At 50.9% G+C, this 25,319-nt stretch overlaps 1 protein-coding gene across 1 annotated transcript in view; it reads right to left on the bottom strand.

Annotated features, from left to right (window-relative positions):
* Nucleotides 1–25,111, bottom strand: part of MFSD12 (major facilitator superfamily domain containing 12) — a 34,171-nt gene extending 9,060 nt beyond the window's left edge. Inside the window, exons 1-7 of the mRNA XM_029614067.1 lie at nt 24,300–25,111; nt 19,746–19,956; nt 16,576–16,714; nt 9,907–10,110; nt 2,545–2,637; nt 1,572–1,664; nt 1,210–1,380 (exon numbers count right to left, since the gene is read on the bottom strand). Of these exons, the coding sequence (XP_029469927.1) occupies nt 1,210–1,380; nt 1,572–1,664; nt 2,545–2,637; nt 9,907–10,110; nt 16,576–16,714; nt 19,746–19,956; nt 24,300–24,564 (1,176 nt within the window). The 5' untranslated portion in view covers nt 24,565–25,111. The remainder of the gene's footprint in view (nt 1–1,209; nt 1,381–1,571; nt 1,665–2,544; nt 2,638–9,906; nt 10,111–16,575; nt 16,715–19,745; nt 19,957–24,299) is intronic.
* Between the last annotated feature and the right edge of the window lie 208 nt (nt 25,112–25,319).

A 25,319-nucleotide genomic window follows, 5' to 3' on the forward strand; every position in this document is an offset into this window, starting at 1 on the left:
CAGCCCACACAGTGGTGGAAAAAATGGAGGAGAAAGAGAGGCAGAACGAGTAAAGAAAGGCAGCTACATTTCATATTAAGCAAAAGCAGAAAAAAAACAAAAACAACCCACAAACAAGCTCCTATAAATTGCATCTGGAACCCAAAAGATTCTCAATATTTTTCCCCTCCCTCCTACAAGGTAATGTCAAGGTCTGAGATTTCTGAAGCCCGCACCCTATAATACAAGGGTAGGCAACTCCGTTCCTCGAGTGCTGCAAATAGGCCTGGTTTTCTGGGTAGCCACAGGGAATATGCAGGAGATCTTGCTGTTTTCGCAGAGGCAGAAAGAGATGCTCCTCCTTTCTTGGCACATCGCATCAGTTTAGTTAAAAAGAGTTTGTTTCATTTTAACTTCCAGTTATCTGGTTGTGCTAAAGATCAAAAAAAATGTTTCTGCAATTTTCAGGTTCCCCATGGGCCAGAAGGCAAACAAACCTGAGACAGGTTACAATGTGGGCTACAAGGGGCATCTGTCTTAAGCAATGAGCCCTCAGAAGAAAATACATTTATGGTTTTATTTTAGCCGGGGGAATGCCAGCCTGTCCACGAGAGAGAGCCTTTACTGACCTCTAGTGGGCAGACTGAGTTACCACAGCACCATCTCTGCTGCCGAGCCGCTCTGCCTGTTACTCAGAAAGATTGAATATGATGGCAGATAAGGAGCGAGTTCCAGGACTGGCAGGGCCTGCTGTGCACCTTTCAGCACATGAAGCATCTTCTCAGAGCCCTACCTAGGACAGGGGGCCCCCACACCAGCCTGGTTTTCAGCACTTCCACAGGGAGTATGCATATGATTTATTTGCATACAATGGAGGCAGGGAACACAAATATCTCTCTGGTGGGTTTGCAGCCCTCCAGGACCGAGATGTGGGGACCTCTGCCTTAAGAAAGGCTCTGGGACTCAGAGAAGGGGGTTCAAACAGTGAAAGATACACAGCAGACCCCCCCCCCCAAGAACTGCCACATCCAATTATCAATTTCCCTATGAATAATAAAAATTAGATTTTTTATTTTTTTTTAAACCAGGATGCCTTTCCTCTCTCTTGGAACCAACAAATATATATTAAATAAGAAAAAAAAACCAAACACAAAACAGACATACTGCATACCCAGAATCCAAATCCCTGGCACCGCTGAACCCAACCTTCTTCCTGCAGGGTGGACTTACCGTGTTCGCCCCAATCAGGTCTGCAGTCATGGACAGTGAAGTGACCAGAATAGTGGCCGAGCCAATCCCCAGCAGCACCGCCGCTCCATAGACCGCCATTCCCATCCGGAGGTCTAGCGCCACCCAGGAGGCAAAAGCCAAGATTGCCACCAAGCCCAGGAAGTAGGTGAGCTGCCGAGAGAGGGTGAGAGAAAAAAAAAAAAGGAAAAGATGAGAAAATACAAGCCCCTCACGGAGGCACATGGAGACTTGGGCTTTGTATCACGAGGAACCAAACGATTTGTCAGTGGGGTCGCACGGAAGCGGCAGGAAGGGACTCCTGTGTGTGGGTTGGGTAGGGTGCCCCCCCGTTTCTCACTCACATTTCGCCCAATCAGCTTGTTGACAGTTTTCATGAGGAAGGAGGAGAGGAAGCCACTGACGTACATCACCAGGGGAATGGTGGCAATGAATTTCTGTCAGGAGGAGAGAAAAACGACGGGAAGATTAGGATGGAGGGAATGATAGAGAACGTGCTGATTGGGAGATGAGAAAGAGTCTGTGCCTCTGCCTCCCCCCCCAAAGACCTGGAGAAAGGGCAGACTTCTGGTCAGGACCGGCGCAAGAGTAATTGGCTCCCTAGATGAACCTTCGGCCATGAACCCTCTCCTCCAACCTCCCAGCACAGCCTCTCTCCTACCAGTGGTAGTGGCTCCAGCACAGCGCTACCTTCTTCAGTGGTATTGCCCCTGGCACAGCATCCCCTCTGGGCCCGGCGCTGGTGGGATTCTGCTGCCCCTAAAGGTTTGGCACTCTAGGCAACCACCTAGTTTGCCTAATAGAAGAAGCACCAGCCTTGCTTTCGGTGGGCATAATGCAAGCTCTCAAGTGGCTCATTTAAGGAATTCTGAGCAGCTTTCTTTGAAACATTTATTTACTTCCTTTATAGAGCTGCAAAGTTGCATTTTTTAATTTTGCAAATCATGCCACACTGCTTTGGTACACCCAAGTCCCTCAAAAACACACACAGAATCCCTGGCGAATGCCAAGGACATCACCTCGCCTGTCTTCATTGGTTTTTGTCACTGAAGTGTCATTAACCATGTGACTGCTGCATGATGCTAAACAGCTCAGCTGCACCGCTAGTGATGATTTCTATAATACTAAAAGCATGCAGCACTGTACGGACACAGTAAGAGCAGAAACCCTCTTTTTATTTTTTTGAAAAGAGTTTCAGGAAATGTATTTACAACTATAAACAGTTAAAAAAATCCCACACAAGGCCGCAATAACCAAATGGAAATCAACAAAGCAAGGCAGGAGAGGGTCTGTGCTGTTCCTTTTAATGCAGCTTACCTTGGGCAGCTGGAGAGAGCTCGTCAGGTACATGGCGATGTAGGTCTGGCTCAAGTTCACAATCAGTCTTGTGCTCATGTACAGCAGAGCTACCTGAAGACAGACAGCGATTCCAGGTTACCAGAAGCATTCCCTGGCCACCAGCATGCCATAAAGATAGACTCTCTCTGCCTCCAAAATAGTTTCTTATTTCTGGCTAGCACAGAGTTAAGTTAAAGAAAATTAAAAAAAAATGTCTCACATAGCATCCAGGTGTCAATATGATTGCTTACACAACTCCTGGCAAGATCTGCGCTTCTCTCAGCACTGAAAATGAGAAGTTACTACTTACCTGATCATTTCCTTTTCTTTAGGACAGTCAGATGAATCCAGAACAAGTGGCTTATGCACCTCTACCAGCAGATGGAGAGAGAGCAAACTGACGTCACAGGATATAACCCCTGCAGTGACATCAGCCTGCCAGTATTCTCTTCAAAAGAACTGTGGACAGACTAGCAAAACTTGATTAAACAGATAACTATTTCAATACTCAGCCAACAGGCAACTCTGAGCTCAGACAAGAATATATTAACACTAGTCTAGGGACTGGACTAAACACCAGTAATCCCTGTAACACATGGCCACGCAGAAGGACCACACTACAATCATTCGGCAGCCAAGGGAGGGAAGCTGGCTTTATCTGACTGTCCAAAAGAAAATTATCAGGTAAGTAGTAACTTCTCATTTCTTAGCATCCAGTCAGATGAATCCAGAACAAATGGGATGTACGGGGGGCTGCCCGTGGTCCAATCAGCACCGTACATTCAAAGGCTGCATCTTCCTGAGCTTGCACATCCAGACAATAATACCTGGAAAAGGTGCGTAAGGAAGACCACGTCGCAGCTTGGCAAATGTCGATGGGAGACAATCTAACTTCTGCCTATGACACTGCCTGAGCCCGAGAGGAATGAGCCCTAACCTTACTAGGTAACGGCTTCCCAGCATCCACGTAAGCAGACGTGAGTACCTCCTTAATCCAGCGAGCTATTGTAGCCCGTGAGGCTGGTTCCCCTGTCTAGTACCACCATGAAGGACAAAACAGGCGATCCAACTTACGCAAAGGCCCAGTGACCTCCAGATACCTGACGATATGTCTCTTGACATCCATGAGCCGCAATAGACTATACTCCTCTACATCTCTCTCTCTGTCCAGAGACGGCAGGGAGATGGACTGGTTCAAATGAAACTCAGTGGCCACCTTCGGTAAAAATGAAGGAACAGTATGCAGCTGTACTGCCCCTGGAGTCACCCGGAGGAATGGCTCCCGGCAAGACAAGGCCTGCAGTTTGGAAACCCTATATGCAGAACAAATTGCCACAAGAAACACAGTTTTCAAAAGGTCAGTAACCACAAGGTCTGGGAGGGGCATGAGGCGCCATCACCCGAACCCACAGCCCTTCCTGGCTGTCGGGGGGAGGAAAGGATTGAGACCCTACCCAAAAGGCTGAGACCACTGAAGGTTTGCTCCTCCACAGGGATGAAGAACGCCTGGATCCTCTAGTACGACCTCTCATGTTAAAGGAACGTGGCATCTGCTTCTTTTCCTCTGGCAAACAAGAGCCAGAGATTCGCCCCACTTACTGGCCAGTTTCTCTAACTCACTCCCAAATAAAAGCGAGCCTTTAAAGGGCAATTTGGTGAGATTCGCCTTAGAGGTCACATCGGCCAACCAATTTCTCAGCCATACCTGATGTTTGGTTGTCACTATGGAAGCCATTCCTCTGGCTGAAGAGCGGACCAGATCGCAGCCCACACCTGCCAAAAAAAAAAAAAAAAGCAGCAGTTTGCTCCATAAATGGCCTGGAGATCACACCAGAGTCATTGACCTGAGAGAGAAGCAAACAAGAGCGAGCCACCAGGGAACCACAAGGTCACTGCCACTGCATCAATTGTTTGCTTAAGGATAGTCTCAATCCTTCTATTATGAGCATCCTTCAAGGCTGCTTCTCCTTCCACGGGAATAGTGGTCCACTTGGAGACTGCACAGACAAGTGCAGCTACCTTCAGAAAACAAAACACTCTCTTGCCACTGATCCAGAGAGTACAAAAATCCGATTCCTTTTTTAAATTAGCCTCTGGGGTGCCCCTCTCAAGATCAACCAATGCTTGAATGGCCTCCATCTCTTCTGCGTAGACACAGTGGCTGCCGCAGGAACTCTTGAGTAATTTCAAGGGCTGGGAAATCAGAGCTGGCAGTTCATCTTTATCAAAAGAACCGTAGCATAGTTCTATACGGTTCTAACCCTGGAGGAATTTCACCATCCTCAAGAGACGTCAGGGTCGACGTCATCATCCGTGCCATTCAGACCTCCATCAGGAAGTCCCACTGCCGCTAAACAGTAGGTCCCGGCCGGGATCCTCCTAGGACCGTTAGAGAGGGCTGAAGATTGCGCCTGGATAAAGGACTGAAATTCCTGAAAGAAGTATACCCGGAGGCACGAAAGGCATACTCACTGAGCAACTAGTTAGGGGAGTTCAAATTCAGGCACCCTACCTAAGCTGTCTTGATCCAGACCTAATCCAGTTGGGAAGAACCAGGCTCAAAGAAATCCTCCCTGAGCCCCCAAACAGCACTGACAAGTTAGCGAGCACTCCTGGCTGAGATGCCCGAATGACAGGCAGTGCAACAGAAAGGAGCTTAGGTTTTTGGGAATTTTTTTTTAAGCATAGGTGCTATTATGGCCGACAGAGCACTTGAGCGGCAGCTGAAGGCATGAGTCTAGCTTTTTTTTTTTTTGTACATTAACAAATCTAGGCATCCTAAACTTAGGCGTCCCAAAATAAGCGCGCAATAAAAACTGTGCACACAGTTGAGCATGCGGCCACATAAGGCACTGCTTAACTTAGATGCACCGAATACAAGGCCCGACTGAGTGTAAAAAAAAAACAAAAAAACACAAACTGGACGAACAGTTAGATGCACACTCCAGACAATCCTGTAGAGGGCAGCCTTAGAAAGTGCACAAAACACAGTTGTGGTCTACCACACAGCACATAGCAAAAAAGCCCCAGAGCAGGGCCTAGCCTATATAGGCTGCTCAATCCACCAGGCTGCCCACATCCCTCGACCTTCCACAGAGCGGGACGAATGGCGGAACAGTGAGCTGAGCACAAAGACCGGAAGGTGTTACATATAGGAAAAAATAACCCTTGTGTAGTTACATGATGTTAGGTTCCATAATAGGAGCTACCACCTAGGAAAAAGATCTAGGCATCATAGTGGATAATACTTTAAAATCGTCGGCTCAGTGTGCTGCAGCAGTCAAAAAAGCAAACAGAATGTTAGGAATTATTAGGAAGGGAATGGTGAATAAAACGGAAAATGTCATAATGCCTCTGTATCACTCCATGGTGAGACCTCACCTTGAATACTGTGTACAATTCTGGTCGCCGCATCTCAAAAAAGATATAATTGCAATGGAGAAGGTACAGAGAAGGGCTACCAAAATGATAAAGGGGATGGAACAGCTCCCCTATGAGGAAAGGCTAAAGAGGTTAGGACTTTTCAGCTTGGAGAAGAGACGGCTGAGGGGGGATATGATAGAGGTGTTTAAAATCATGAGAGGTCTAGAACGGGTAGATGTGAATCGGTTATTTAATCTTTCGGATAATAGAAGGACTAGGAGGCATTCTATGAAGTTAGCAAGTAGCACATTTAAAACTAATCGGAGAAAATTCTTTTTCACTCAATGCACAATAAAGCTCTGGAATTTGTTGCCAGTGGATGTGGTTAGTGCAGTTAGTGTTGCTGGGTTCAAAAAAGGTTTGGATAAGTTTTTGGAGAAGTCTATTAACTGCTATTAATCAAGTTTACTTAGGGAATAGCCACTGCTATTAATTGCATCAGTAGCATGGGATCTTCTTAGTGTTTGGGTAATTACCAGGTTCTTGTGGCCTGGTTTGGCCTCTGTTGGAAACAGGATGCTGGGCTTGATGGACTCTTGGTCTGACCCAGCATGGCAATTTCTTATGTTCTAAACCTCTGTGGTGTGGATGATCTTGCCCAGTAGAGGCCATGGGGGGAAGGCATACAGTAAGTCCTCCTCTGGCTAGGTCTGGACGAGGGCGTCGATCACTTGGGAGTGCTGATCTCGTCTGTGTCTGAAGAACCGGGGGACTTTCGCATTGTGAGATGTGGCCAGTAGATCCATGGCCGGGAGACCCCAGCGATTTACTAGAGGCTGGAAGCCTTTGGTCGACAGCATCCATTCCCCCGGGTCCAGAATTTCCCTGCTGTGATGTTGTCGTTTCATGTGATGTGGGAGGCCAAAATCCCTTGTAGGTTTAACTCCACCTATTCCATAATAGGGTCTATTTCCAGAGACAGCTGGCAGTTGATGTAGGCAACCGTTGTTGCATTGTCAGACATCACCCGGATCGCTTGCCCCTGGAGCCTGTGGCTGAACTGCAGGCACGCTAGTCTGACCGCTCAAGCTTCCAGGTGGTTTATGTTCCAGTTCGCCTCTTCCTTGGTCCACTGTCCCTGAGCTATCAGTTTCTGTCAGTGGGCTCCCCATCCTCGGAGGGTCGTGTCTGTCATGAGGATGATCCAGCTCGGTGGGGATAGGCTTACGCCCTTCCTTAGGTGAGTTTCCTGTAGCCACCATTGAAGCAGAGAACATACCTCCATTGGTAGATGAAGGTGAATCGAGTAGTCTTGGGTCAGTGGGTTCCAGCGTGACAGTTAGGAGCGTTGGAGAAGCCGCATGTGAGCCCTCGCCCACGGTACTACTTCCTGTATTGATGCCATGAGGCCAAGGTCCTGAAGATAGTCCCACACCTTGGGGCGCATTGTGGTCTTTAACCGGCGAACTTGGTTCATCAGTTTCCTCCTCCTCGGGGGAGGGAGGAAGACCTTGTTCTGCTTGGTGTTGAATCGGGCCCCCAAGTACTCTAAGGACTGGGTGGGCTTGAGACTGCTCTTTTCCATGTTCACAACCCAACCAAGTACCTGTAGGAGAGCCCTGACCCTGCTGGTCACCTGGAGGCTTTCTTCCACTGACTTTGCCTGGATCAGCCAGTCGGCAAAGTAGGAGTGCACCAGGATCTCTTCATTCTTCAGTGATGCTGCCACGACCACCATAATTTTGGAGAATGTTCTGGGGGTGGTTGCCAGATCAAAGGATAACATCTGGAACTGGTAATGGTGGCCCAGTACCACAAAGCGTAGGAAACGCTGGTGGTCTTGATGGACTGTAATATGAAAGTTGGCTTCGGAGTGGTCCAAGGAGGATAAGAACTCTCCCAGTTGCACTGCCATTATGACGGAGCGGAGAGTTTCCATGCAGAAGTGCAATATCCGCAGATCATGATTGATGCTTTTGAGATCCAGGATGGGCCAGAATGAGCCCTCTTTCTTGGACACAATAAAATAGATGGAACAACACACCATATTTACTTGGGGTGTAGGTACTGGAGTTATAGCCCTCAGACTGAGGAGCCTTATCAGTGTGGATTCCACTGCCAGTTTCTTGAGCTGGGAGTGGCAAGGTGATATCATGAACCTATCCTAAGGGATGCTGCGAAATTCCAGAACGTAGCCTTCTCGCTACCCATTTGTCTGACATGATCTTGACCCACTGCTGGTAGAAGAGGGAAAGTCGACCCCCTATCTCCTCTTCCCTTGGATGGGTCGGCTCAACTTCATTGGGAAGCTCGGGTAGAGCCTGAGACTGAACCTGTCCCTCTTTTCGGTTGTCTGTTCCGAAAGGACTGAGACCTCCCCGAGGGTCGAGGTGACTAGAACGACTGGTTTCTGTAGGGCCGGAAGTGCTGGGAGCCCCTGGTTCGACCCCTCATGGGAGAGAGGCGCTGAGACCTCTTTTTCCTGTCTTCCGCTAGTCAGGGCACTGGAGATTCACCCCCACTTACTGGCTAGTTTCTCCAACTCTCTTCGAATAGGAGGGATCCCTTAAAGGGCATCTTTGTGAGGTTCGTTTTAGAGGTTGCGTCCGCTGACCAGTTCCGCAAACATAGCTGTCTTCTGGCCGCCACCACTGAGGCTACTTCTCTGGCCAAGGTACACACTAGGTCTGAGCTTGCATCTGTCAGAAAGGCTGCAGCGGGTTCAGTCACCTCTCCGGCGTGCGCCCCAGAACTATCTGCCTCTCTCGCTAGGAGCAAGCAGGTGTGAGCCACCAGAGCACAGCAGGAAGCGATCTGCAGTGTCATTGCTGTCGCGTCGAAGGCTTGCTTAAAGATGGATTCTAACCGCCTATCGTGAGCATCCTTCAAAGCTGCTCCTCCCTCAACAGGGATGGTTGTTCGTTTCGAGACAGTGCAGACCATGGCGTCCACTTTGGGGAAACGCTGGGTCCAGAGAATACAAGGCTTCCAAAACCAGACCTCCTTTAAAGCTTGCCTCTGGGACATCCCATTCCAGATAAATCAACTCCTGGATGGCTTCCAGCATTGGGAAATAGCAAGAAGCTTTACGAAGAGACACCAGGATGGGGTTCTTCTTTGGTTTCGCCATAGGGTCCGTGCCTGGAACTCCCAGAGTCTTCAGGGTCTGGGAGACTAGTGCCGGTAATTCATCTCTGTGGAAGGAACGAAGCTTTTTTGTTTGTGCTGCAAGCCCACTAACACCGTGCTAGTGTGGGGATAGCGTCCGCATCTGCTAGGAGACTGAGAGATACTGAAGAGCTGAGGTCACTGCAGGGGTATATCTAGGGTGACGTCAGCTTTGAAATCTGACTCCGTCTCCCATCTGCTGGCAGAGGAACACATAACCCATTGGTCCTCAGTCCATCTGGCTACAAGATGCTCTGTAAAGCATTTATAAGCTAAGTTCATGTTTAATGTAAACAGATGTGATACTCACAGTGAATGTCGGTATATAAAAAAAACAACTTTTAAATAATTAAAATAAATACACACTAGGAAAGATGGGTGGGGGGAGGCTCAGGTAGCAGTGCGAGTTCGTCAAGTCCTTCTGGTCCAATGCAACTGTAACGAGTTTGCAGGATCTTAGCCAAGTGCGAAGTGAATATTTTGTTCAGATCTTTGAAGTCTTCTCACATCACTATCAGCGTCTGACCCGGGGCCTGCAGATGATTAGTGAGGTGCACCAGCTGAAGAGACTTAAAGGCTGGGACTTTGAGGGGTGGGGGGAGGGGGTGCAGGGAAGAAATGAGGGGCATAGGCAGAGTTCTGAGCAAGGGGCTGGTTATTGGAATAGCAGGGGGTGCTGTGAAGCAGGACTGAGGTACATTGGCATATACGAAATTAAATTAAAAAAAAAAAATATCCACACTTTGTGCTGCCACAAACTATTCTCACTGAGCAATAACTGGGTGCAAAAATGAAATGACTGTCTCTTACCTGGTAAAAGGCCGGCTCCTGCAGCCAGTGCTTCCACAGTAGAAGAGGTTTGCCTGTGGTCACTAAACTGGGATCCTGCGGCAGCGGCAGAATGTGCTCCTCTGCCTCGGTAAGTCGGAGGTACGGCTGCTGCTTCTCCTTTGTCCCAATGTGAAACGCTATGGAGAATAAAGCACCCACACTCACCACAATCAGCGCCAGGGTCTGTGGAAAAACACACACAACATACGGGGCTGTGAGAGGAAGGGGGAAGGAGGACCAACCACACACAGCATAGGAAAATTAGGTTCTTACCTTTGCTAATTTTCATTCCAGTAGTACCATGGATCAGTCCAGACAGCTGGGTTATGCCTCCCCTCCAGCAGATGGAGTCAGAGAGAAAACTGAAAGCACCCCCTAGATATACTGGTGTGCCTCCTGCGGTCCTTCAGTATATGTGATATCAAAGCAGAAGCACTACACACAAAGTCCTTCCACAAAAAATTTTTTTTTTTTTTTTTTTTTTTTTAAAAACAGTGACCAGATCAAGTAGCCACGTCCTTGAAACAGGTAAAAAAACCAGAAACAACAAACAGGACACCACAAGTGTACAACAAGAACGCTATAAAATAGCAACCGGCCCCATGACACTGAGGCGACCGACACAAGACAGAAAACTGCAATGAAAACGACAGACTACGAGCGGACTCCCAGAAGCACCAAGGGCGGGCGTCTGGACTGATCCATGGTACTACTGGAATGAAAATTAGCAAAGGTAAGAACCTAATTTTCCTTTCCCAGTACGTACCAGGATCAGTCCAGACAGCTGGGATGTACCCGAGCCGCCTTAACTGGGGTGGGACCCTGAGAGTCCCGCTCGAATCACACTGCTCCCAAAGGACTCTGCAGGAGGTCCCCGGACATCCAGGCGATAATGCCTGGAAAAAGTATGCCAGGATTTCCATGTGGCCGCCCTGCATATCTCTTGGCACGAAACCAAGTGATTCTCTGCCCATGAAGTCGCTTGAGAACGCAGAGAATGAGCCTTAAGTCCAGCGGGAACAGGCTTACCACAGCCAACATACGTGGACGCAATAGCACTTTTCAACCAGCGTGCAATCGTAGCTTTGGACGCTTGAAGACCCTTCCTGGGTCCACTCCACAACACGAAAAGGTGATCTGACTTTCTAAAGTCATTCGTAACCTCCAAATAGCGTAAGAGAATCCGACGGACATCCAAACGCCTCAAGTCCCGACCCTGAGCAGACTGTAGGTCCTCGTCCGAGAAGGAAGGTAATTCCACCGTTTGGTTGACATGAAACGTGGAAACCACCTTAGGTAGGAAGGAAGGAACAGTTCGTAGGGAAACCCCGGACGCCGAAATGCGCAAAAACGGTTCCCTGCAAGAGAGAGCCTGAAGCTCCGACACCCGACGAGCCGAGGAAATGGCGACAAGGAAAACAGTCTTAAGGGTGAGATCCTTCAAAGAAGCCGCCTTAAGAGGTTCAAACGGAGCCACACACAAACCGCGGAGTACCAAGTTCAAGTTCCAAGACGGACAGGGAAGCCTGTCGGGAGGACGCAAGTTTCTAACCCCTCGCAAAAACCGAGCCACATCTGGATGACTCGCAAGGGAAGAACCTTCGACCTTACCCCTCAAGCAGCCCAAAGCCGCCACCTGAACTCGAAGCGAATTATACGCCAACCCCTTCTTCAATCCATCCTGTAAGAACATAAGGATATCCGCCACTGACGAACGTCTGGCCGACGTACCTGCCGTGTCACACCAATCATGGAAAACCTTCCAAACCCTCGCGTAGGCGAGAGTAGTGGAAGATCGACGCGCCCGAAGGAGAGTAGACACCACCGCGTCCGAATAACCTCTCTTCTTCAACCGCTTCCTCTCAAAAGCCAAGCCGCCAGACAAAAACGATCCACCAGATCGAAAAATACTGGACCCTGCCGAAGGAGATTGGGAAGGTGACCGAGACGCAGTGGGCCGTCGACTGCCAAGTTGACCAGATCCGCGAACCACGGGCGCCGCGGCCATTCCGGAGCCACGAGAATCACCGGACCGTGATGGGACTCTATGCGCCTTAGCACTTTCCCCACCAGCGGCCACGGAGGGAACACATAAAGAAGAATGTGACGAGGCCACGGAAGGGCTAGCGCGTCCACCCCTTCTGACGCGTGCTCCCTTCTCCGACTGAAGAAGCGGGCCGCCTTTGCATTTTGACGAGTCGCCATGAGGTCTAAGCGCGGAGTCCCCCAACGCCGCGCGATGAGAGCCATCGCTTCCAACGAGATCTCCCATTCGCCTGGATCTAGGTGCTGCCGGCTGAGATAATCCGCTTGAACGTTGTCCACGCCGGCAATGTGGGTGGCCGCGAGACGCTCTATGTGCCTTTCCGCCCAGGACATCAACAGCGCCGCCTCGGACGCTACTGCTTGGCTTTTCGTGCCGCCTTGTCGATTTATGTACGCCACTGTGGTCGCATTGTCCGACAGAACTCTTACTGCTCGTCCGCGTACCAGCGGAAGGAGACAACGCAAGGCCAGGCGGACCGCTCTGGTCTCCAAGCGGTTTATGGACCAAGTCGCCTGGAGTGCTGACCAGGTGCCCTGGACTGCACGGGACTGGCAGACCGCACCCCAGCCCGACAGGCTGGCATCCGTCGTCACCACCAACCAAAACGGGGGTTCGAGGTCCACCCCCTGTAGGAGATTGGCCGGAATCAACCACCAAGAGAGACTGGAGCGAGCCAGCTCCGGCAAAGGCAACTCCATCCCGTACTCCTCCGAGCGGGGATCCCAGCGAGATAGAAGCGCTCTTTGTAATGGACGCATATGCGCAAAAGCCCATTGTACCATTTCCATAGTAGACACCATATGACCAATGACTTGTAAATAATCCCAGACCGTGGGAATCTCGAGCTCTAACAGGCGCCGTACCTGAGTCATGAGATTGAGCATGCGTTGTTGCGGAAGAAAAAACCTTGCCCCTCAAGGTGTCGAACCGAGCTCCCAGGAACTCCAGCTGTTGGGTTGGTTCGAGCTTGCTCTTCGCGAAGTTGACTACCCAACCCAACCTCTGCAGCTGGCGCACCACTAAGGAGACCGCCCGGGTGCATGCCTCGTGCGACTTCGCTCGAATGAGCCAATCGTCGAGATAGGGGTGTACCAGGACGCCTTGCCGGCGGAGGGAAGCCGCTACCACCACGAGAACTTTGGTGAACACTCTCGGCGCGGTGGCCAACCCGAAGGGGAGGGCGCAAAACTGGTAGTGGTCCCCCATCACCATGAACCTCAAGTACCTTTGATGCCGTTCTCTTATGCCGATGTGCAGATAGGCCTCTGTCAGATCCAAAGAAGCCAAGAATTCTCCCTTGTGGACGGCCGCAATAACAGACCGGAGGGTCTCCATCCGGAAGCGGGGCACTCGCAACGCCTTGTTTACTCCCTTGAGATCCAGAATGGGTCGGAAGGTGCCCTCCTTCTTGGGCACCAGGAAGTATATGGAATACCGACCCGTCCTGAGCTGGTCCCCGGGAACCGGAACCACCGCCCCCAGAGCCTGTAGATGGGCGACCGTTTGAGCTATAGCTACCTGCTTTTCTACGGGCCCGCACGGCGAAACCAGGAAGAGATCCCGGAGGGGACGTACAAAATCCAACTCGTAGCCGTACCGAACCACGTCGAGGACCCATTGATCCGAAGTAATTGCGGCCCACTCCTCCCAGAACCGGGACAACCGACCTCCGATAACGGGCACGGAGGAGTGGGCCCGCGCACCTTCATTGCGCGGGCTTAATGGCAGGAAAGCCTTGGGAAGAGCCTCCACGTAGAGGCCTCCTGCCACGAAAGGAAGAAGAAGACCAGGCCTGGGATCTCGTCGCCGGCTGCCGTTGGGAGAAGGAACCTCCTCTTCCCCCACGGAAACGCCTTTGTCCACGAAAGCGAGCCCTGGCGTTACCAAACGCCCGAGGTTGCCGAGGCTTATCCTCCGGCAGCTTGTAAACCTTGTTGTCACCCAGATCCTTAATGAGCTGGTCCAGCTCGTCGCCGAACAGCAACTTGCCCTTAAAGGGAAAGGAACCTAACCTCGCCTTGGAGGTGGCATCCGCCGACCAACGACGGAGCCACAGCAACCTCCTGGCTGAGACTGCCGAGGACATAATACGAGCCGATGTGCGCAACAAGTCATACAAGGCATCCGCTGTATAAGCGACCGCCGCTTCAACACAATTCGCCTGTTCAGCCTCACCCGGAGGTAGCTCCTGCATGGTCAGCAGCTGCTGAACCCAGCGGAGGTTGGCCCTCTGTACAAGGCTGCTGCAAGCCGCCGCTCGGACCCCCAGTGCCGCCACATCAAAAATACGCTTTAATAAGACCTCAAGCTTGCGGTCTTGGAGGTCCTTCAGCGCTATACCCCCCGTCACGGGGATAGTCGTATGCTTGACCACAGCCGTGACAGCCGAATCTACCGCGGGTGTCTTCAACAGTTCCAGAGAATCCTTAGGTAAGGGATATAGCTTTTCCATGGCTCGATTCACGCGCAGGGAAGCCACTGGCAGTTCCCATTCTTTCGAGACAATCTGCAGCACCTTGTGATGAAAGGGAAAAGTCTGAGGGGGGGCCCGAAGCCCCGCCATCGCGATATCCCCCGTGGACGAGTCCGCCTCTTGAGGCGGCGTCGTTAATTCCAGCTCCTGCAGCACGTGGAGAATAAGGGCACTTAACTCCTCCTTGGCAAACAAACGGAGCACCTGAGGGTCATCCCCCTCTACGGACCCCTGCTCGTCCGTTGTTAACAAATCCGGAGCCCCCGGGGACTCTGGAGCGGCCCCTGTATCGCTCAGGCCCTCAGCTCCCCCCCCCCGCGGGCGGGGAGCCGGAACCCCGGCAGACCCCACCCCCGGTGGACTCCCCTGAGGTAGGGGAGACTTTTTGGGCACCTTCGGGGGAGGGGGCACCTCCAGCTCGCAGCCGGACTCAGCCTGTAAAAATGCCTTGTGCATTAAAAGCACAAACTCCGCCGAAAAAGGCACTGACCTTTTAACACCTTTCTGCGGGGCATCCGCTGAGGGGGGGCCTCGAGGCGACCCCACATCGGGCGGAGAGCGCGAGCTGCGGGCGTCCGGCGAGGGGGGAGGGGAGTTCTCCCCCTCCGAAGCTGAAAAATCCTCCTGCCGCGTGGCCAAGATGGCCGCCGCACTCCTCCCCGAGGGAGGAGGGGCCGCAGACCGGCTGCCTGAGGCGCTGCTTTGCCGCGACGCAGAGGGGCGAGGAGAGCGGCTGCGGGCAGCGCTCGGCCCCCCCGAGGGTCCCTCGCCCCCGGGAAGACATCGAGGGCAGAGACCCTCGCGGGAGAGTCGCGCCCCCGCCTCCCCACATGTCTGGCAATCCGAGGATCGCGGCATCCTAGGAGAGAGCCCTGAAGCGACGGCGAAAAATGGCGCCAAAAATAAAAAAACCAACCCTGGTGAGCTAACTCGCGCCGGGTGGACTAGCCACCCCCTCCGGGGTCCGAAAAGGGCACGGGCAGGCGTTTGGTTCGGGGTTAAGCAGGGGAGCTCACTGCCTGTCCCCAACAGGGCTTAAGTGACTCTTCAGACTGAATTTTTTTTTTTTTTTTTTTTTTTTTTTTATTTTAACCCCCTTCAGGGCCAAATCCCTGGTATGGGGGGGGAGGGTGACCGGCCCACCGGTAAACTCTCCCCCAGCCCTACGGACACTCTATCCCGGGAAGAAGAGGAGGGTATGACCCTCCGAGCCTGCCCCACACTTAACCACTAAACTCGCAGCGCAAGACAATTTACAAAGACAAACAGGCAGACAGAGGACAGAAAAGACGAACCAATTGATCTTGTCCCTTGTCTCTTTTTTTTTTTTTTTTTTTTTACAGTACCAAGAACACTGACCAGACCAGAACCGCAGGTTATGCCTCTCAATCTGCTGGAGTCAGAGAATATACTGAAGGACCGCAGGAGGCACACCAGTATATCTAGGGGGTGCTTTCAGTTTTCTCTCTGACTCCATCTGCTGGAGGGGAGGCATAACCCAGCTGTCTGGACTGATCCTGGTACGTACTGGGAACACCTGCTTACGGTGCAAGGCTCTGCCCCCAAGCTCGTGGGCAGCAGACACAAGCAGAGTCAGTCCTGACTGTAGGTGCACTGGAGGGGTAGAGTTGCAGCCCTGCTGCTCGTCTGCGTTTAAAGCCAGAGCAGTCTCAGCCTTCTCTGTATGACACTGATATGCCCACCTCTGCAGCTTTAGCTACAGAATCCCTGCCCCTAAAATCCTTAAGCAGTCTAAAAAAGGAGGTGAAATTTATACATATAGAAAAGCTCCTTCCCAACTATCCAGATCCTTCTCCTTTAGGGTTTATATACGTTTCGCCTAGCTGGGCATTACTATTTTAGGCCATAATCAAGCTCCGTTTCTGAATTCTGCGAGGGTCTCCTGCTACTCACAGGCTCTATGAAGCTACACAAACATTAAAAAAAAAACCCCTACCCAGTTTCAGACAGACACTTACAAAAAGATTTAGCTTCATCACCGCTAGGCCTTAACTCTGTTCAAGTTAGCCTTTTAAAACGTACACCCTTTCGATTATCCTGCTACTGTCCCCAGGGTTACCATATCCAGGGGCACTTGGAGGCAGGAGCTGCCAGGGTTGCCACTCACCCTAAAGACCGGGATGTCGATTCTGCCCAGATTTCCATCCCCGTCAGCGTCGTCCATGGGAGATTTGCCAACCCTGAAATGCAGCAGCAGCCAGGCGATGGCATACACAGTGATGTTAGCCATGACGGTGAAGGCATACCTGAGGGAGCAGGGGGAGCGAGAAAAATAATTATTTGTTTGGCCGGATGTGCGTAATCCGGGAGGCTTCAAAACCCATGAGGGACTGTGTTTCTATCCCAAGGCGCTGCCCCTTGTCCTCATCCCACCGCTGATTTCAGCCTAGAAACTGCGAAGTTAAAACCTGAAGACTGGCTCAGATGATCCTTGAGAAAAAAAAAACAAAAAACAAAAAGAGAGGGGATTGGGGGGACCGGGAATCATTTGGGTCATCCTAGAAAATGGCCAAGTCCAGAACCTTTGCGTCACGTGGACAGGAGCAATGAATTTAGTGCAGGAGTGGCCAGCTCCAGTCCTGGAGAGCCACAGACGACATCCACAGCGAGTATGCATGCACTGCCTCCACTGTATGCAAATCTACCCCATGCACATTCATTGTGGATCGCCTGAAAACCTGGTCTGTTTGTGACTCTCCAGGACTGGAGTTGGCCACTCCTGGTCTCGTGCTTCAACATAAAAATGCAAAAATGGAGTTACAGCCTCTGTTAGTACAAAATCTATGGTCAAAAGTTAAAACTGATGGCAGAAGAGAGCGCGCGAGTGTGCGTATGCATTAACTGAGCTGGAGAACAGCAGCTTTTTCTGGGGGGGGGGGGGGGGGGGGGGGAGAAGAGAGGAAACCGAGAGATTGCGTGTGGTCACGAGCTCTTCCCCTGAAAGATTGGTTTTCTCACCTATTTGCTGTGGTAGGTGGGAGGCGAATGAGCAGCTCCTTCCTAGCAACGCTGAGGTCTCGCCGCCGAGTCTAAGGCCCGGCAGCACCAGGCCTCGCCAGCTCACTCCACTCTGGGCCCCTGGGTTTTCCAGAAGAGGGCTGAAGCAGCAGCGGGGTAGAGGATCTTTGCTCACCGCTCCAGGGACACAACGTACACCTGGGCCCACGCACCCTCGCTGGCATGCACCCTGCACGGCTACAGAAGTACAGCCGGCAGGAGGGCTCTGCTGAAACTGGTGGCCCGTGCACCTTTCCCAGGCCAGGCGAAAAGCAGCATGAGGGCAGGCGTTAGCAAACTTAACCCCTAAATCGGGGAAGTAAAAGTCCAATAATGCTCTGAATCCCGTTTCGTGAGCAGCAGGCAAAGTTTTCGTTTGTTATATAGTAAATAAGACCATCCAACCCATCCAGTCATCACGGTTATTACATCCACACTGCTAAGGATACAGCCCAGCTGTCAGCTACAACAGTGTGACCCCCAACAAAAATTCTCCTCATCCAAGACTGTTCATTTTGTCTTCTTCCTTTTGTACTCTTATCTTCATGGGTGGATGGAGAAGCATTCAAGATCCCCACTCAGTTCCCTGCAGCACCCACCTTTCCCCTGCCTAACCACAAAAGCTCTGTAATAATCCAAACAGCCAGCGATACTGGCGTGACCACTGCCCTAACATCCGGCCTCCTGGGTCCCCTGTGCAGCCTGCCAGACGGGCCCGGCACGTCACTTCACTTTCCGCTGCTGCAGGCACAACCCGAGGGCCTGATTCACCGAGCCTTTTCTCTCACTCTGCGTCTATGGGAAAAGTGCTTAGTAAATGAGGCCCCTCTGGGAACAGGGAGACACCTGCTGTACCTGCAACGAAACTCACCTTGAGCTACCGACCGAAAAGGGATGCGCCGAGTCCCAATAAATAAAAATAGTTTGGATTCTACCATAAGGGATGGTGTGTGCGATCCCTCACCGTCTCGGAGCTGGAGGAGAGAAGCAAGGGAGATCTCAGGGGGCTGAATTATCTAAAGAGACTGTCACTAACAGCTACAGGACCAGACAGTGGGCCAGGAACTCCAGAACGAGGTGTAGCCATGTCGGCAGGGGCAAGGAAGAGGCTCACCCTGCTCCTGCCTGTGCTAGGCCTGCCCTATGGAGAAACAAGCGGCCTCTGCTTGCAGCGACAAGTCAATAGCTGTTCCACCGGCACCAAAGTACCTCGGTTTCCTTCCCTACCAGAGTGCTGGAGGAGAGATGTGAAAACCAGGGGAAGCAGGGGCATTAATACATCAGAAAACCTAAGGGGACTCTGCCCCGAGAGCCTGACAGAGGGTAAAGCACGCCGAGGGAAGGAGGTGGCATTGCCTATGACCCCCACAGAGTGGTAGAGATGGTCTTCGAGACCCTTCCAGCTATTTCGCAAAAACACAACTGCACTCTTGTGGGTCTTTTGTCATAAGAGCAGTAAGTTGCACAGTAACTGCACCATTGATAGGCAAAGGGATAAAAAAAAAAAAAAAGTCATAAGACAGAAAGTCTGTGCAAGCCCCCGCGTGGCTGTAGATAGTAGGCAGCGGTTCCACATCTGTTCCAACAAGATAAGCCTGCAGCCCTCTCCCTCCTTCTTGGGAAAGCTGCATGCGATGAACAGCAGGGGATCCCAGCTGATCACAAAGTGAGACATGGCTGGTTAATTTCCCCCATGCTCTGGAACTGGATCAGAGCCCAAGTCATTGGAGGAGATACTCCCCGCAGCGGTAACACCAGACCTGCACAGGAGTGACTTTTCTCTGTTTCTGCCCCTACTAAAAAGACAAGGCACGGCTGTCCCTTAGTGCTCAGCCACCCAACACAGCACCGTAGCCCAGGGAGCTGGCAGGGCCTTCTGTGCTGAGCACTTAGCCACCACCACCACCACCCTGGGACTGTTCTACTTGTCTTTCTCTTGCACACATCACGGATAGTTCCACCCCATCTCAGGACTCTAATTTCTTGCTCAGGGAACAAAAAAAAGTTACAATTTTTCTCCGACATGATGCAGCACTACAGAACACTACACTATACTCCCCGAGGAGCACGCCGGCCGGGTTACTTTACTGAGATCACAGTCTCAAGCTATAATTGATCCACATTGATTCTAAAGCCAGGGTGTCTAATATTTCTCGAGTTTAGCATTTTCCCTCCCCCCCCCAACAAAAAAAAAAGGTTTGGAGAGACCTGCCATGCTTCCCCATCCTGGCATGTGCTGATTTCAGGTTAGATGAGTGACCAAGCAGACGAGCGCCTTACCTGAAGGCCGTGAGCTGCACCTTCTCGTGATCATTACTCGCCAGCTCAGGGATGAGAGACAGGTGCGAAATCTGAGTGGCTGCCCAGCCAAACTGGAAGATGACGATGAAAGGGATGAAGTAGACCAGCCCCACCCACTCTGGCATGGCCTCTGTGCAGCCCAAGCAGGGGTTGAAGATGAAGGGGAACGAGATGACCACACTGATGGTCCCTGAAGAGAGAAGCAGAATGGTATAAATGCTCAACCCTTCCCTTATCGCTGACTTTCTGGAGGAGAAGGGGCACCAGTTATCACTGTTGGCACAGGAGGGAGCTCCCGTCTCCTTTTTAAATGATTTACTTTTCAGAAATCCTTTTCTAGTGCACATCAACAGGAGCCTCCACAGTCCCGCTGACAAGAGGGTTCCTTGCAGGCTCTGCGAGGCCTTCAACTGGCTCGACAGAAGAATTATCCAGAGAAGATGTTGAATGTGCTCTTTGCAGACCACCCAGAAAAGAAAAAACAAAACAAAAATAAACGCCCATGGTCTGGACATCACCATCTCTGGATAATTCACCGGTCTGACTAAGAATGCACAGCCTGCAGCTTCCAAAGAAGGGAAGTGTGTACCAGATGAATCAGACAGCTGAGCTTGTGTTTATTTGGTTTCATTTCCTCCAGAAAAGCGCAGCTGAGACCGGGTAAGGTTTCACTGGAAACTGGCCTGAAAGTCCTCTCTTTCCATGGTGCTGAACGTCAGGCGGGGGAAGGGGGGAAGAGAGAAAGAGGACCCTACGTGGCTCTCCTACACCACAGAGGTGGAAAGCACTGTGGACTGAAATCGTGACGGTTAAACACAAGTTAATATGGGAATGTGGAACAGAGAGACGTGGCTCAGTGCCAGTACGGTCCACTAAACTCTGAAAACCGACTCTCCACTCTGCAATGCTGAGCCTGTGCAGCAACTAAAAACAGAAACCATTATCAGCACCAAGCAGCCACTGACACTCTTACTTTATAAGATGTTATCTGACCTGCCTAACCACAAGCTCCTTTCAACCTCAGTGTTAGGCAAACCACTTCACCTTAGTTTCCCTCCAGCTGCAAGACTCCCTTTATAAAAAAAAAACCCCCAAACCAAAAACCCCCCAAGAAAACAAAAGAGAGGCCTGTGAGTTCTTGACTTCAAGGTTGCACCTGGCTCAGTTTACACTCCCCTGTGAGGAAAGGCTGAAGAGGTTAAGACTGTTCAGCCTGGAGAAGAGATGGCTGAGGAGGGATATGACAGAGGTCTAGAAAATCATGAGAGGCAAATGTAAATGTGTTATTTACTCTTTTGGATAATATAAGGACCAGGAGGCACTCCATGAAGTTAGTAAGTAGCACATTTAAAACAAATCAGAGAATATAATTTTTCACTCAATGCATAATTAAGCTCTGGAATTCATTGCCAGAGGATGTGGTTAAGGAAGTTAGTGTAGCTGGGTTTCAAAAAGATTTGAATAGGTTCCTGGAGAAGACATCCATAACATAAGATATGCCATACTGGGTCAGACTGAGGGTCCATCAAGCCCAGCATCCTGTTTCCAACAGTGGCCAATCCAAGTCACAAGTACCCAAATATTAAATAAATCCCATGCTACTAATGCTGACAAGCAGTGGCTATGCCCTTTTGATTAATAGCAGTTTCTTATGTTTGGTTGTACATCTTCTGTTATTGCAAAGAGAACACAGAAGGCAAAGCTCAGGTCGTTTCCTCCTGTAACTATCCTTGGACAGTCTGTGGCCATTCTGTAAAGGCATCAGCCAGTAGCCACACTGCTTTCAAAAAACTGCTCATGAACCAATTAGAAATGCAAGAAAACTTTTTTTTTTTTTAAATTATTTATTGACCTTATTTCCACCCACTAAAGTAGGCTGGTGGTAACCACACTACTTTACTTTATTACTGATGAGAAATTACAGAGAGAGAGAGTCCATCTTTGATGCCCAATCAGAAGACAACTTACCCCGCTCCTCAAATTCCTGAAGAAGGTTTTACCGCGTTTCCCCGAAAATAAGCCCTACTCCAAAAATAAGCCCTAGTGGATGCGCGGTTGCACCCCAAGGCTTGCCCGGGACCCCCTCCCCCCAAGACTTACTGAAAGTCCCTGGTGGTCCAGCGGGGTCCTGGGAGCGATCTCCCCCTCTCGGGCAGTCTGCTGCCACTAATCAAAATGGTGCCGATGGCCCTTTGCCCTTACCGTGTGACAGGGACTTATCGGTGCCATTGGTCAGCCCCTGTCACATGGTAGGAGCAATGGATGGCCCGCGCCATTTTTTAAGATGGCACCGTCCGTCCATTGCTCCTACCGTACCATGTGACAGAGGCCGGCCAATGGCACAGATAGCCCCTGTCACACTGGCACAGTTAGCCCCTGTGGCCAGCGGGCGCGTGCCGACAGGTCGGGGACAGATTCCCTCCGGAGGGGAAGGCACTGGGATGTCCGCGGACCCGCACCGTGAAGACCCGCTCCTGCGTGCCCAGGCAGGGCTCTTTGTGCTCGGCTGCGCTTGCCTGATCGGTGCCGCTGAAGCTTCTACCTTCTCTCGCCCGCTCTGCGAGGCGTGTGGCCGAAGATCCCTGCAAACCCCTCCGAGGCTGTGGTCGGTGGGAACTCGGGACGGCAGGTTCATGGAAAAAAAAATATAAGACATCCCCTGAAAATAAGCCCTAACCTTTTTTTCGGAGCTAAAAAATAATATAAGACCTGTCTTATTTTCGGAGAAACACGGTACCATCTCCCTAGGTGCCTGCTGGCTCAATGTGGCAGAACCCCCTAGTGATGGACTTGTATTTCTGACTTTAAAAATAAAATTGCTATGCAACCATCAGGCGTGGAAAAATTCCATGGAAGGTCCCGCAGCAGGAGCTGTTACTTCTATTTTGGTTGCAATTGCAACAGGAGGTGACATTATTTTTTAATATACAGCAATATCTTGTTTATTGGTCTAACTTCAAGATTTCCTGACACTCCGTCATGTGTGGTGGGACAGTCCTTTAAATCTGCCTGTGTCACCTTCTCGCTCTGCTAACACATCAGCAGCTGCCCCCAGCACCTTCACACCACCGCTGTAATATAAATCTGTCACTCGCTCACATGTTCAGGCAACATCACCTTTGACTTTCACCTCCTTTCTCTTTTAACTGATTTCCAAATGCAAGCTCGGGTACAGTTGGTGGGTCCCTTCCAATCTAAGGGCCCTGTTTATCAAGCACTTTCCCTGTAGACACCAAATGGGAGGAAGCCTTAGTAAATAGGCCCCTAAGTTTGTACCTTAGACAATAGAGGGATTAAGTCTGGTAGCGAGTTCAAAAATCCAAGTCAGTGATAAATCCCTTTATGTTAAATGTGAAGCATAAGACCATTTTTATCATAAACCTCTTCAATAATGAAATAAAATGCCCTAGCATCAGCCCTTTCTGGTATGAAGTCTTTTAAACGTGAGGGAAACTAGAAACCAAGCCAACCTTTGGCTGAAGACAGAAGTGTGCTCCAGAGCAGAACGCTGGTAAACTCTCAGCAAGCCAAGAAGGTCAATCATTCACAAGCCATGCTCCGCGGCTGCCAACTACAGCGAGTCCACTGCGTTCAGGATATGCGACTAGGAACAAGCCTGCAAGAATCCAGAGATCCAGGTGCAGATCTGTGACCCGTGGGCAACTCTCTGAACATCCCAAGTCAGACTGTTAGCTCTCTGGGAGGGGGGATGGACGGTGTAATTAGCACAGAGCAGGGTACACTGAGAAAGCATAAACAAGAAGCACCATCTCAACCGGCTTTTCAACAGATCCCTAGTAAAAAGGTAATGAACCCAAATTCTTCATCCATGCGGAGCTAGCCTATGGGATACTTGGGCTGGGCTGCATCTCTGAGGCACCCATCATCCCTAAACTGTTGTTGGTACCTGCGGCCAGGTCCCAGTGAAGCAGTACCATAGAAACAGAGATACAGATAAGGACCATATGGCCCATCCCTTCCCTGCCCAATTTCCTGCCTGCTGCAATGCCAGGTCTACTTTCAACTGGGGGAGGGGCTCCCTCTGTGCTGATCTCAGGCTGTCAATTCTGTCCTTATACAAGCATAGTGTTAAAAATATATTTAAAAATAAGAGTAAGGAAAGAGATTGATTTTTGCAACAGATGCTGCTCCTAAAAATCAAAGCCTAAGGTATGTGAAGAAACGGTACTTTTTTTTTTTTTTTAAACAAGTCACATTCTTAAAACCACACCACAGGTGGGGATTACTGCCCCCCCCCCGGGCCAGTGCAAGCGTATTTGGTATCTTAGGGGAAAAAAAAACACCTCGTCCCCAAATTTACTTATCTGTGGCAGCTCCATCCTCGTGCCAGTGCGATTTTGCCTCTCCTTAAATACTGGCACTCTAGGCATCCACTTAATTGAAGCACTGGTTCTGCCTCTTCCACCCTCCCCTCCCCCTAAAACACTTCTCTTTCATTTACCCCCGTTAAAGAGCCACCTGGATCCCAGCTAGACGAATCAGTCACGAGCCAGGACAAAGATCCAAACCTACCGATCAGGTGCCAGGATTTCCGCTTGCTGTAGCAGGAGCAGGCGGTGGAGCGGTCCGACTCGTAGCCCACCAGAGGGGTGCAGACCCCGTCGGCGATCTGCCCCACCAGCAGCAGGATGCCCGCATAGGAGCTGCTGAAGCCCAGCACTGTGTGGTAGTACACCAAGAAGTAGGTGAACCAGATGGAGGCGCACAGGTCGTTCAAGAAATGCCCGATGGAGTAGCTGATCAAGGCGCGGAAGGGCAGCGAGTCCGGCTCCTCCATGGTCCTAGATCTGAAATATTACACTGCCCTCTCTCCCCCACCACTTAAGTTAAACCTGCTGCTTTCCACCCCTCCCTTAAAGTGGGTTTTGGCAGAAGGGGGGCGCATTTAAGAAGGAACAACTTAACTGGCTATATTTTGAAGTTCTTAAAAAGAAAAAAAAGCCCTTGGATAGGGCTAGAATAAAAAAAAACCTTAAATAGATCTCTCCATCCTGGGTCAGTTTGCAGCCTACTCTTTACTCATCTATCTCGAGGGACAGCTAAAACAGCACCAGGTCTTTAACGAAAATTGCAAAAAAAAGAAAGAAAGCACAGAGTAACGTCGGGAATGTGCGATCAAGGAAGCCGGGAGAGGGAAACGAATCCGAAAAGTTCTTTCAGTTCCCAGCCCGGCTCCTCCTCCTCCTCCAGGACCTCTCCCGTATCACCTCCAAATCCCTAAGATCCAGCGCAGGTCTTCAGTTCAGCCCCCGCGAACCCAGCTCATTTACCAACCAGTACAAGCTGATACCGGGCAGCAGTACAACACGCAAAAAGGGGGGAACTCGGCAGAATGGCAGCAAGGGGCACCAGCCAAGGCAGAGCCGGAGCAGCCTGAGCCAATGAAAAGGAGGCGAGGGTGGGACAAGGGGCGTGGTCGGGGCTGCCTCCCAGTCTTTGCCCTTCCATTCATCACATCCTGTGTTAGAGGGATCGTGACTGCCTTTTCCTGGTGGCGTCCGCGGGAGTCTCGTGATCTATTGTCTATAGCGC

This window comes from Rhinatrema bivittatum, chromosome 8 (assembly GCF_901001135.1).
Source record: "Rhinatrema bivittatum chromosome 8, aRhiBiv1.1, whole genome shotgun sequence".
NCBI lineage: Eukaryota > Metazoa > Chordata > Amphibia > Gymnophiona > Rhinatrematidae > Rhinatrema > Rhinatrema bivittatum.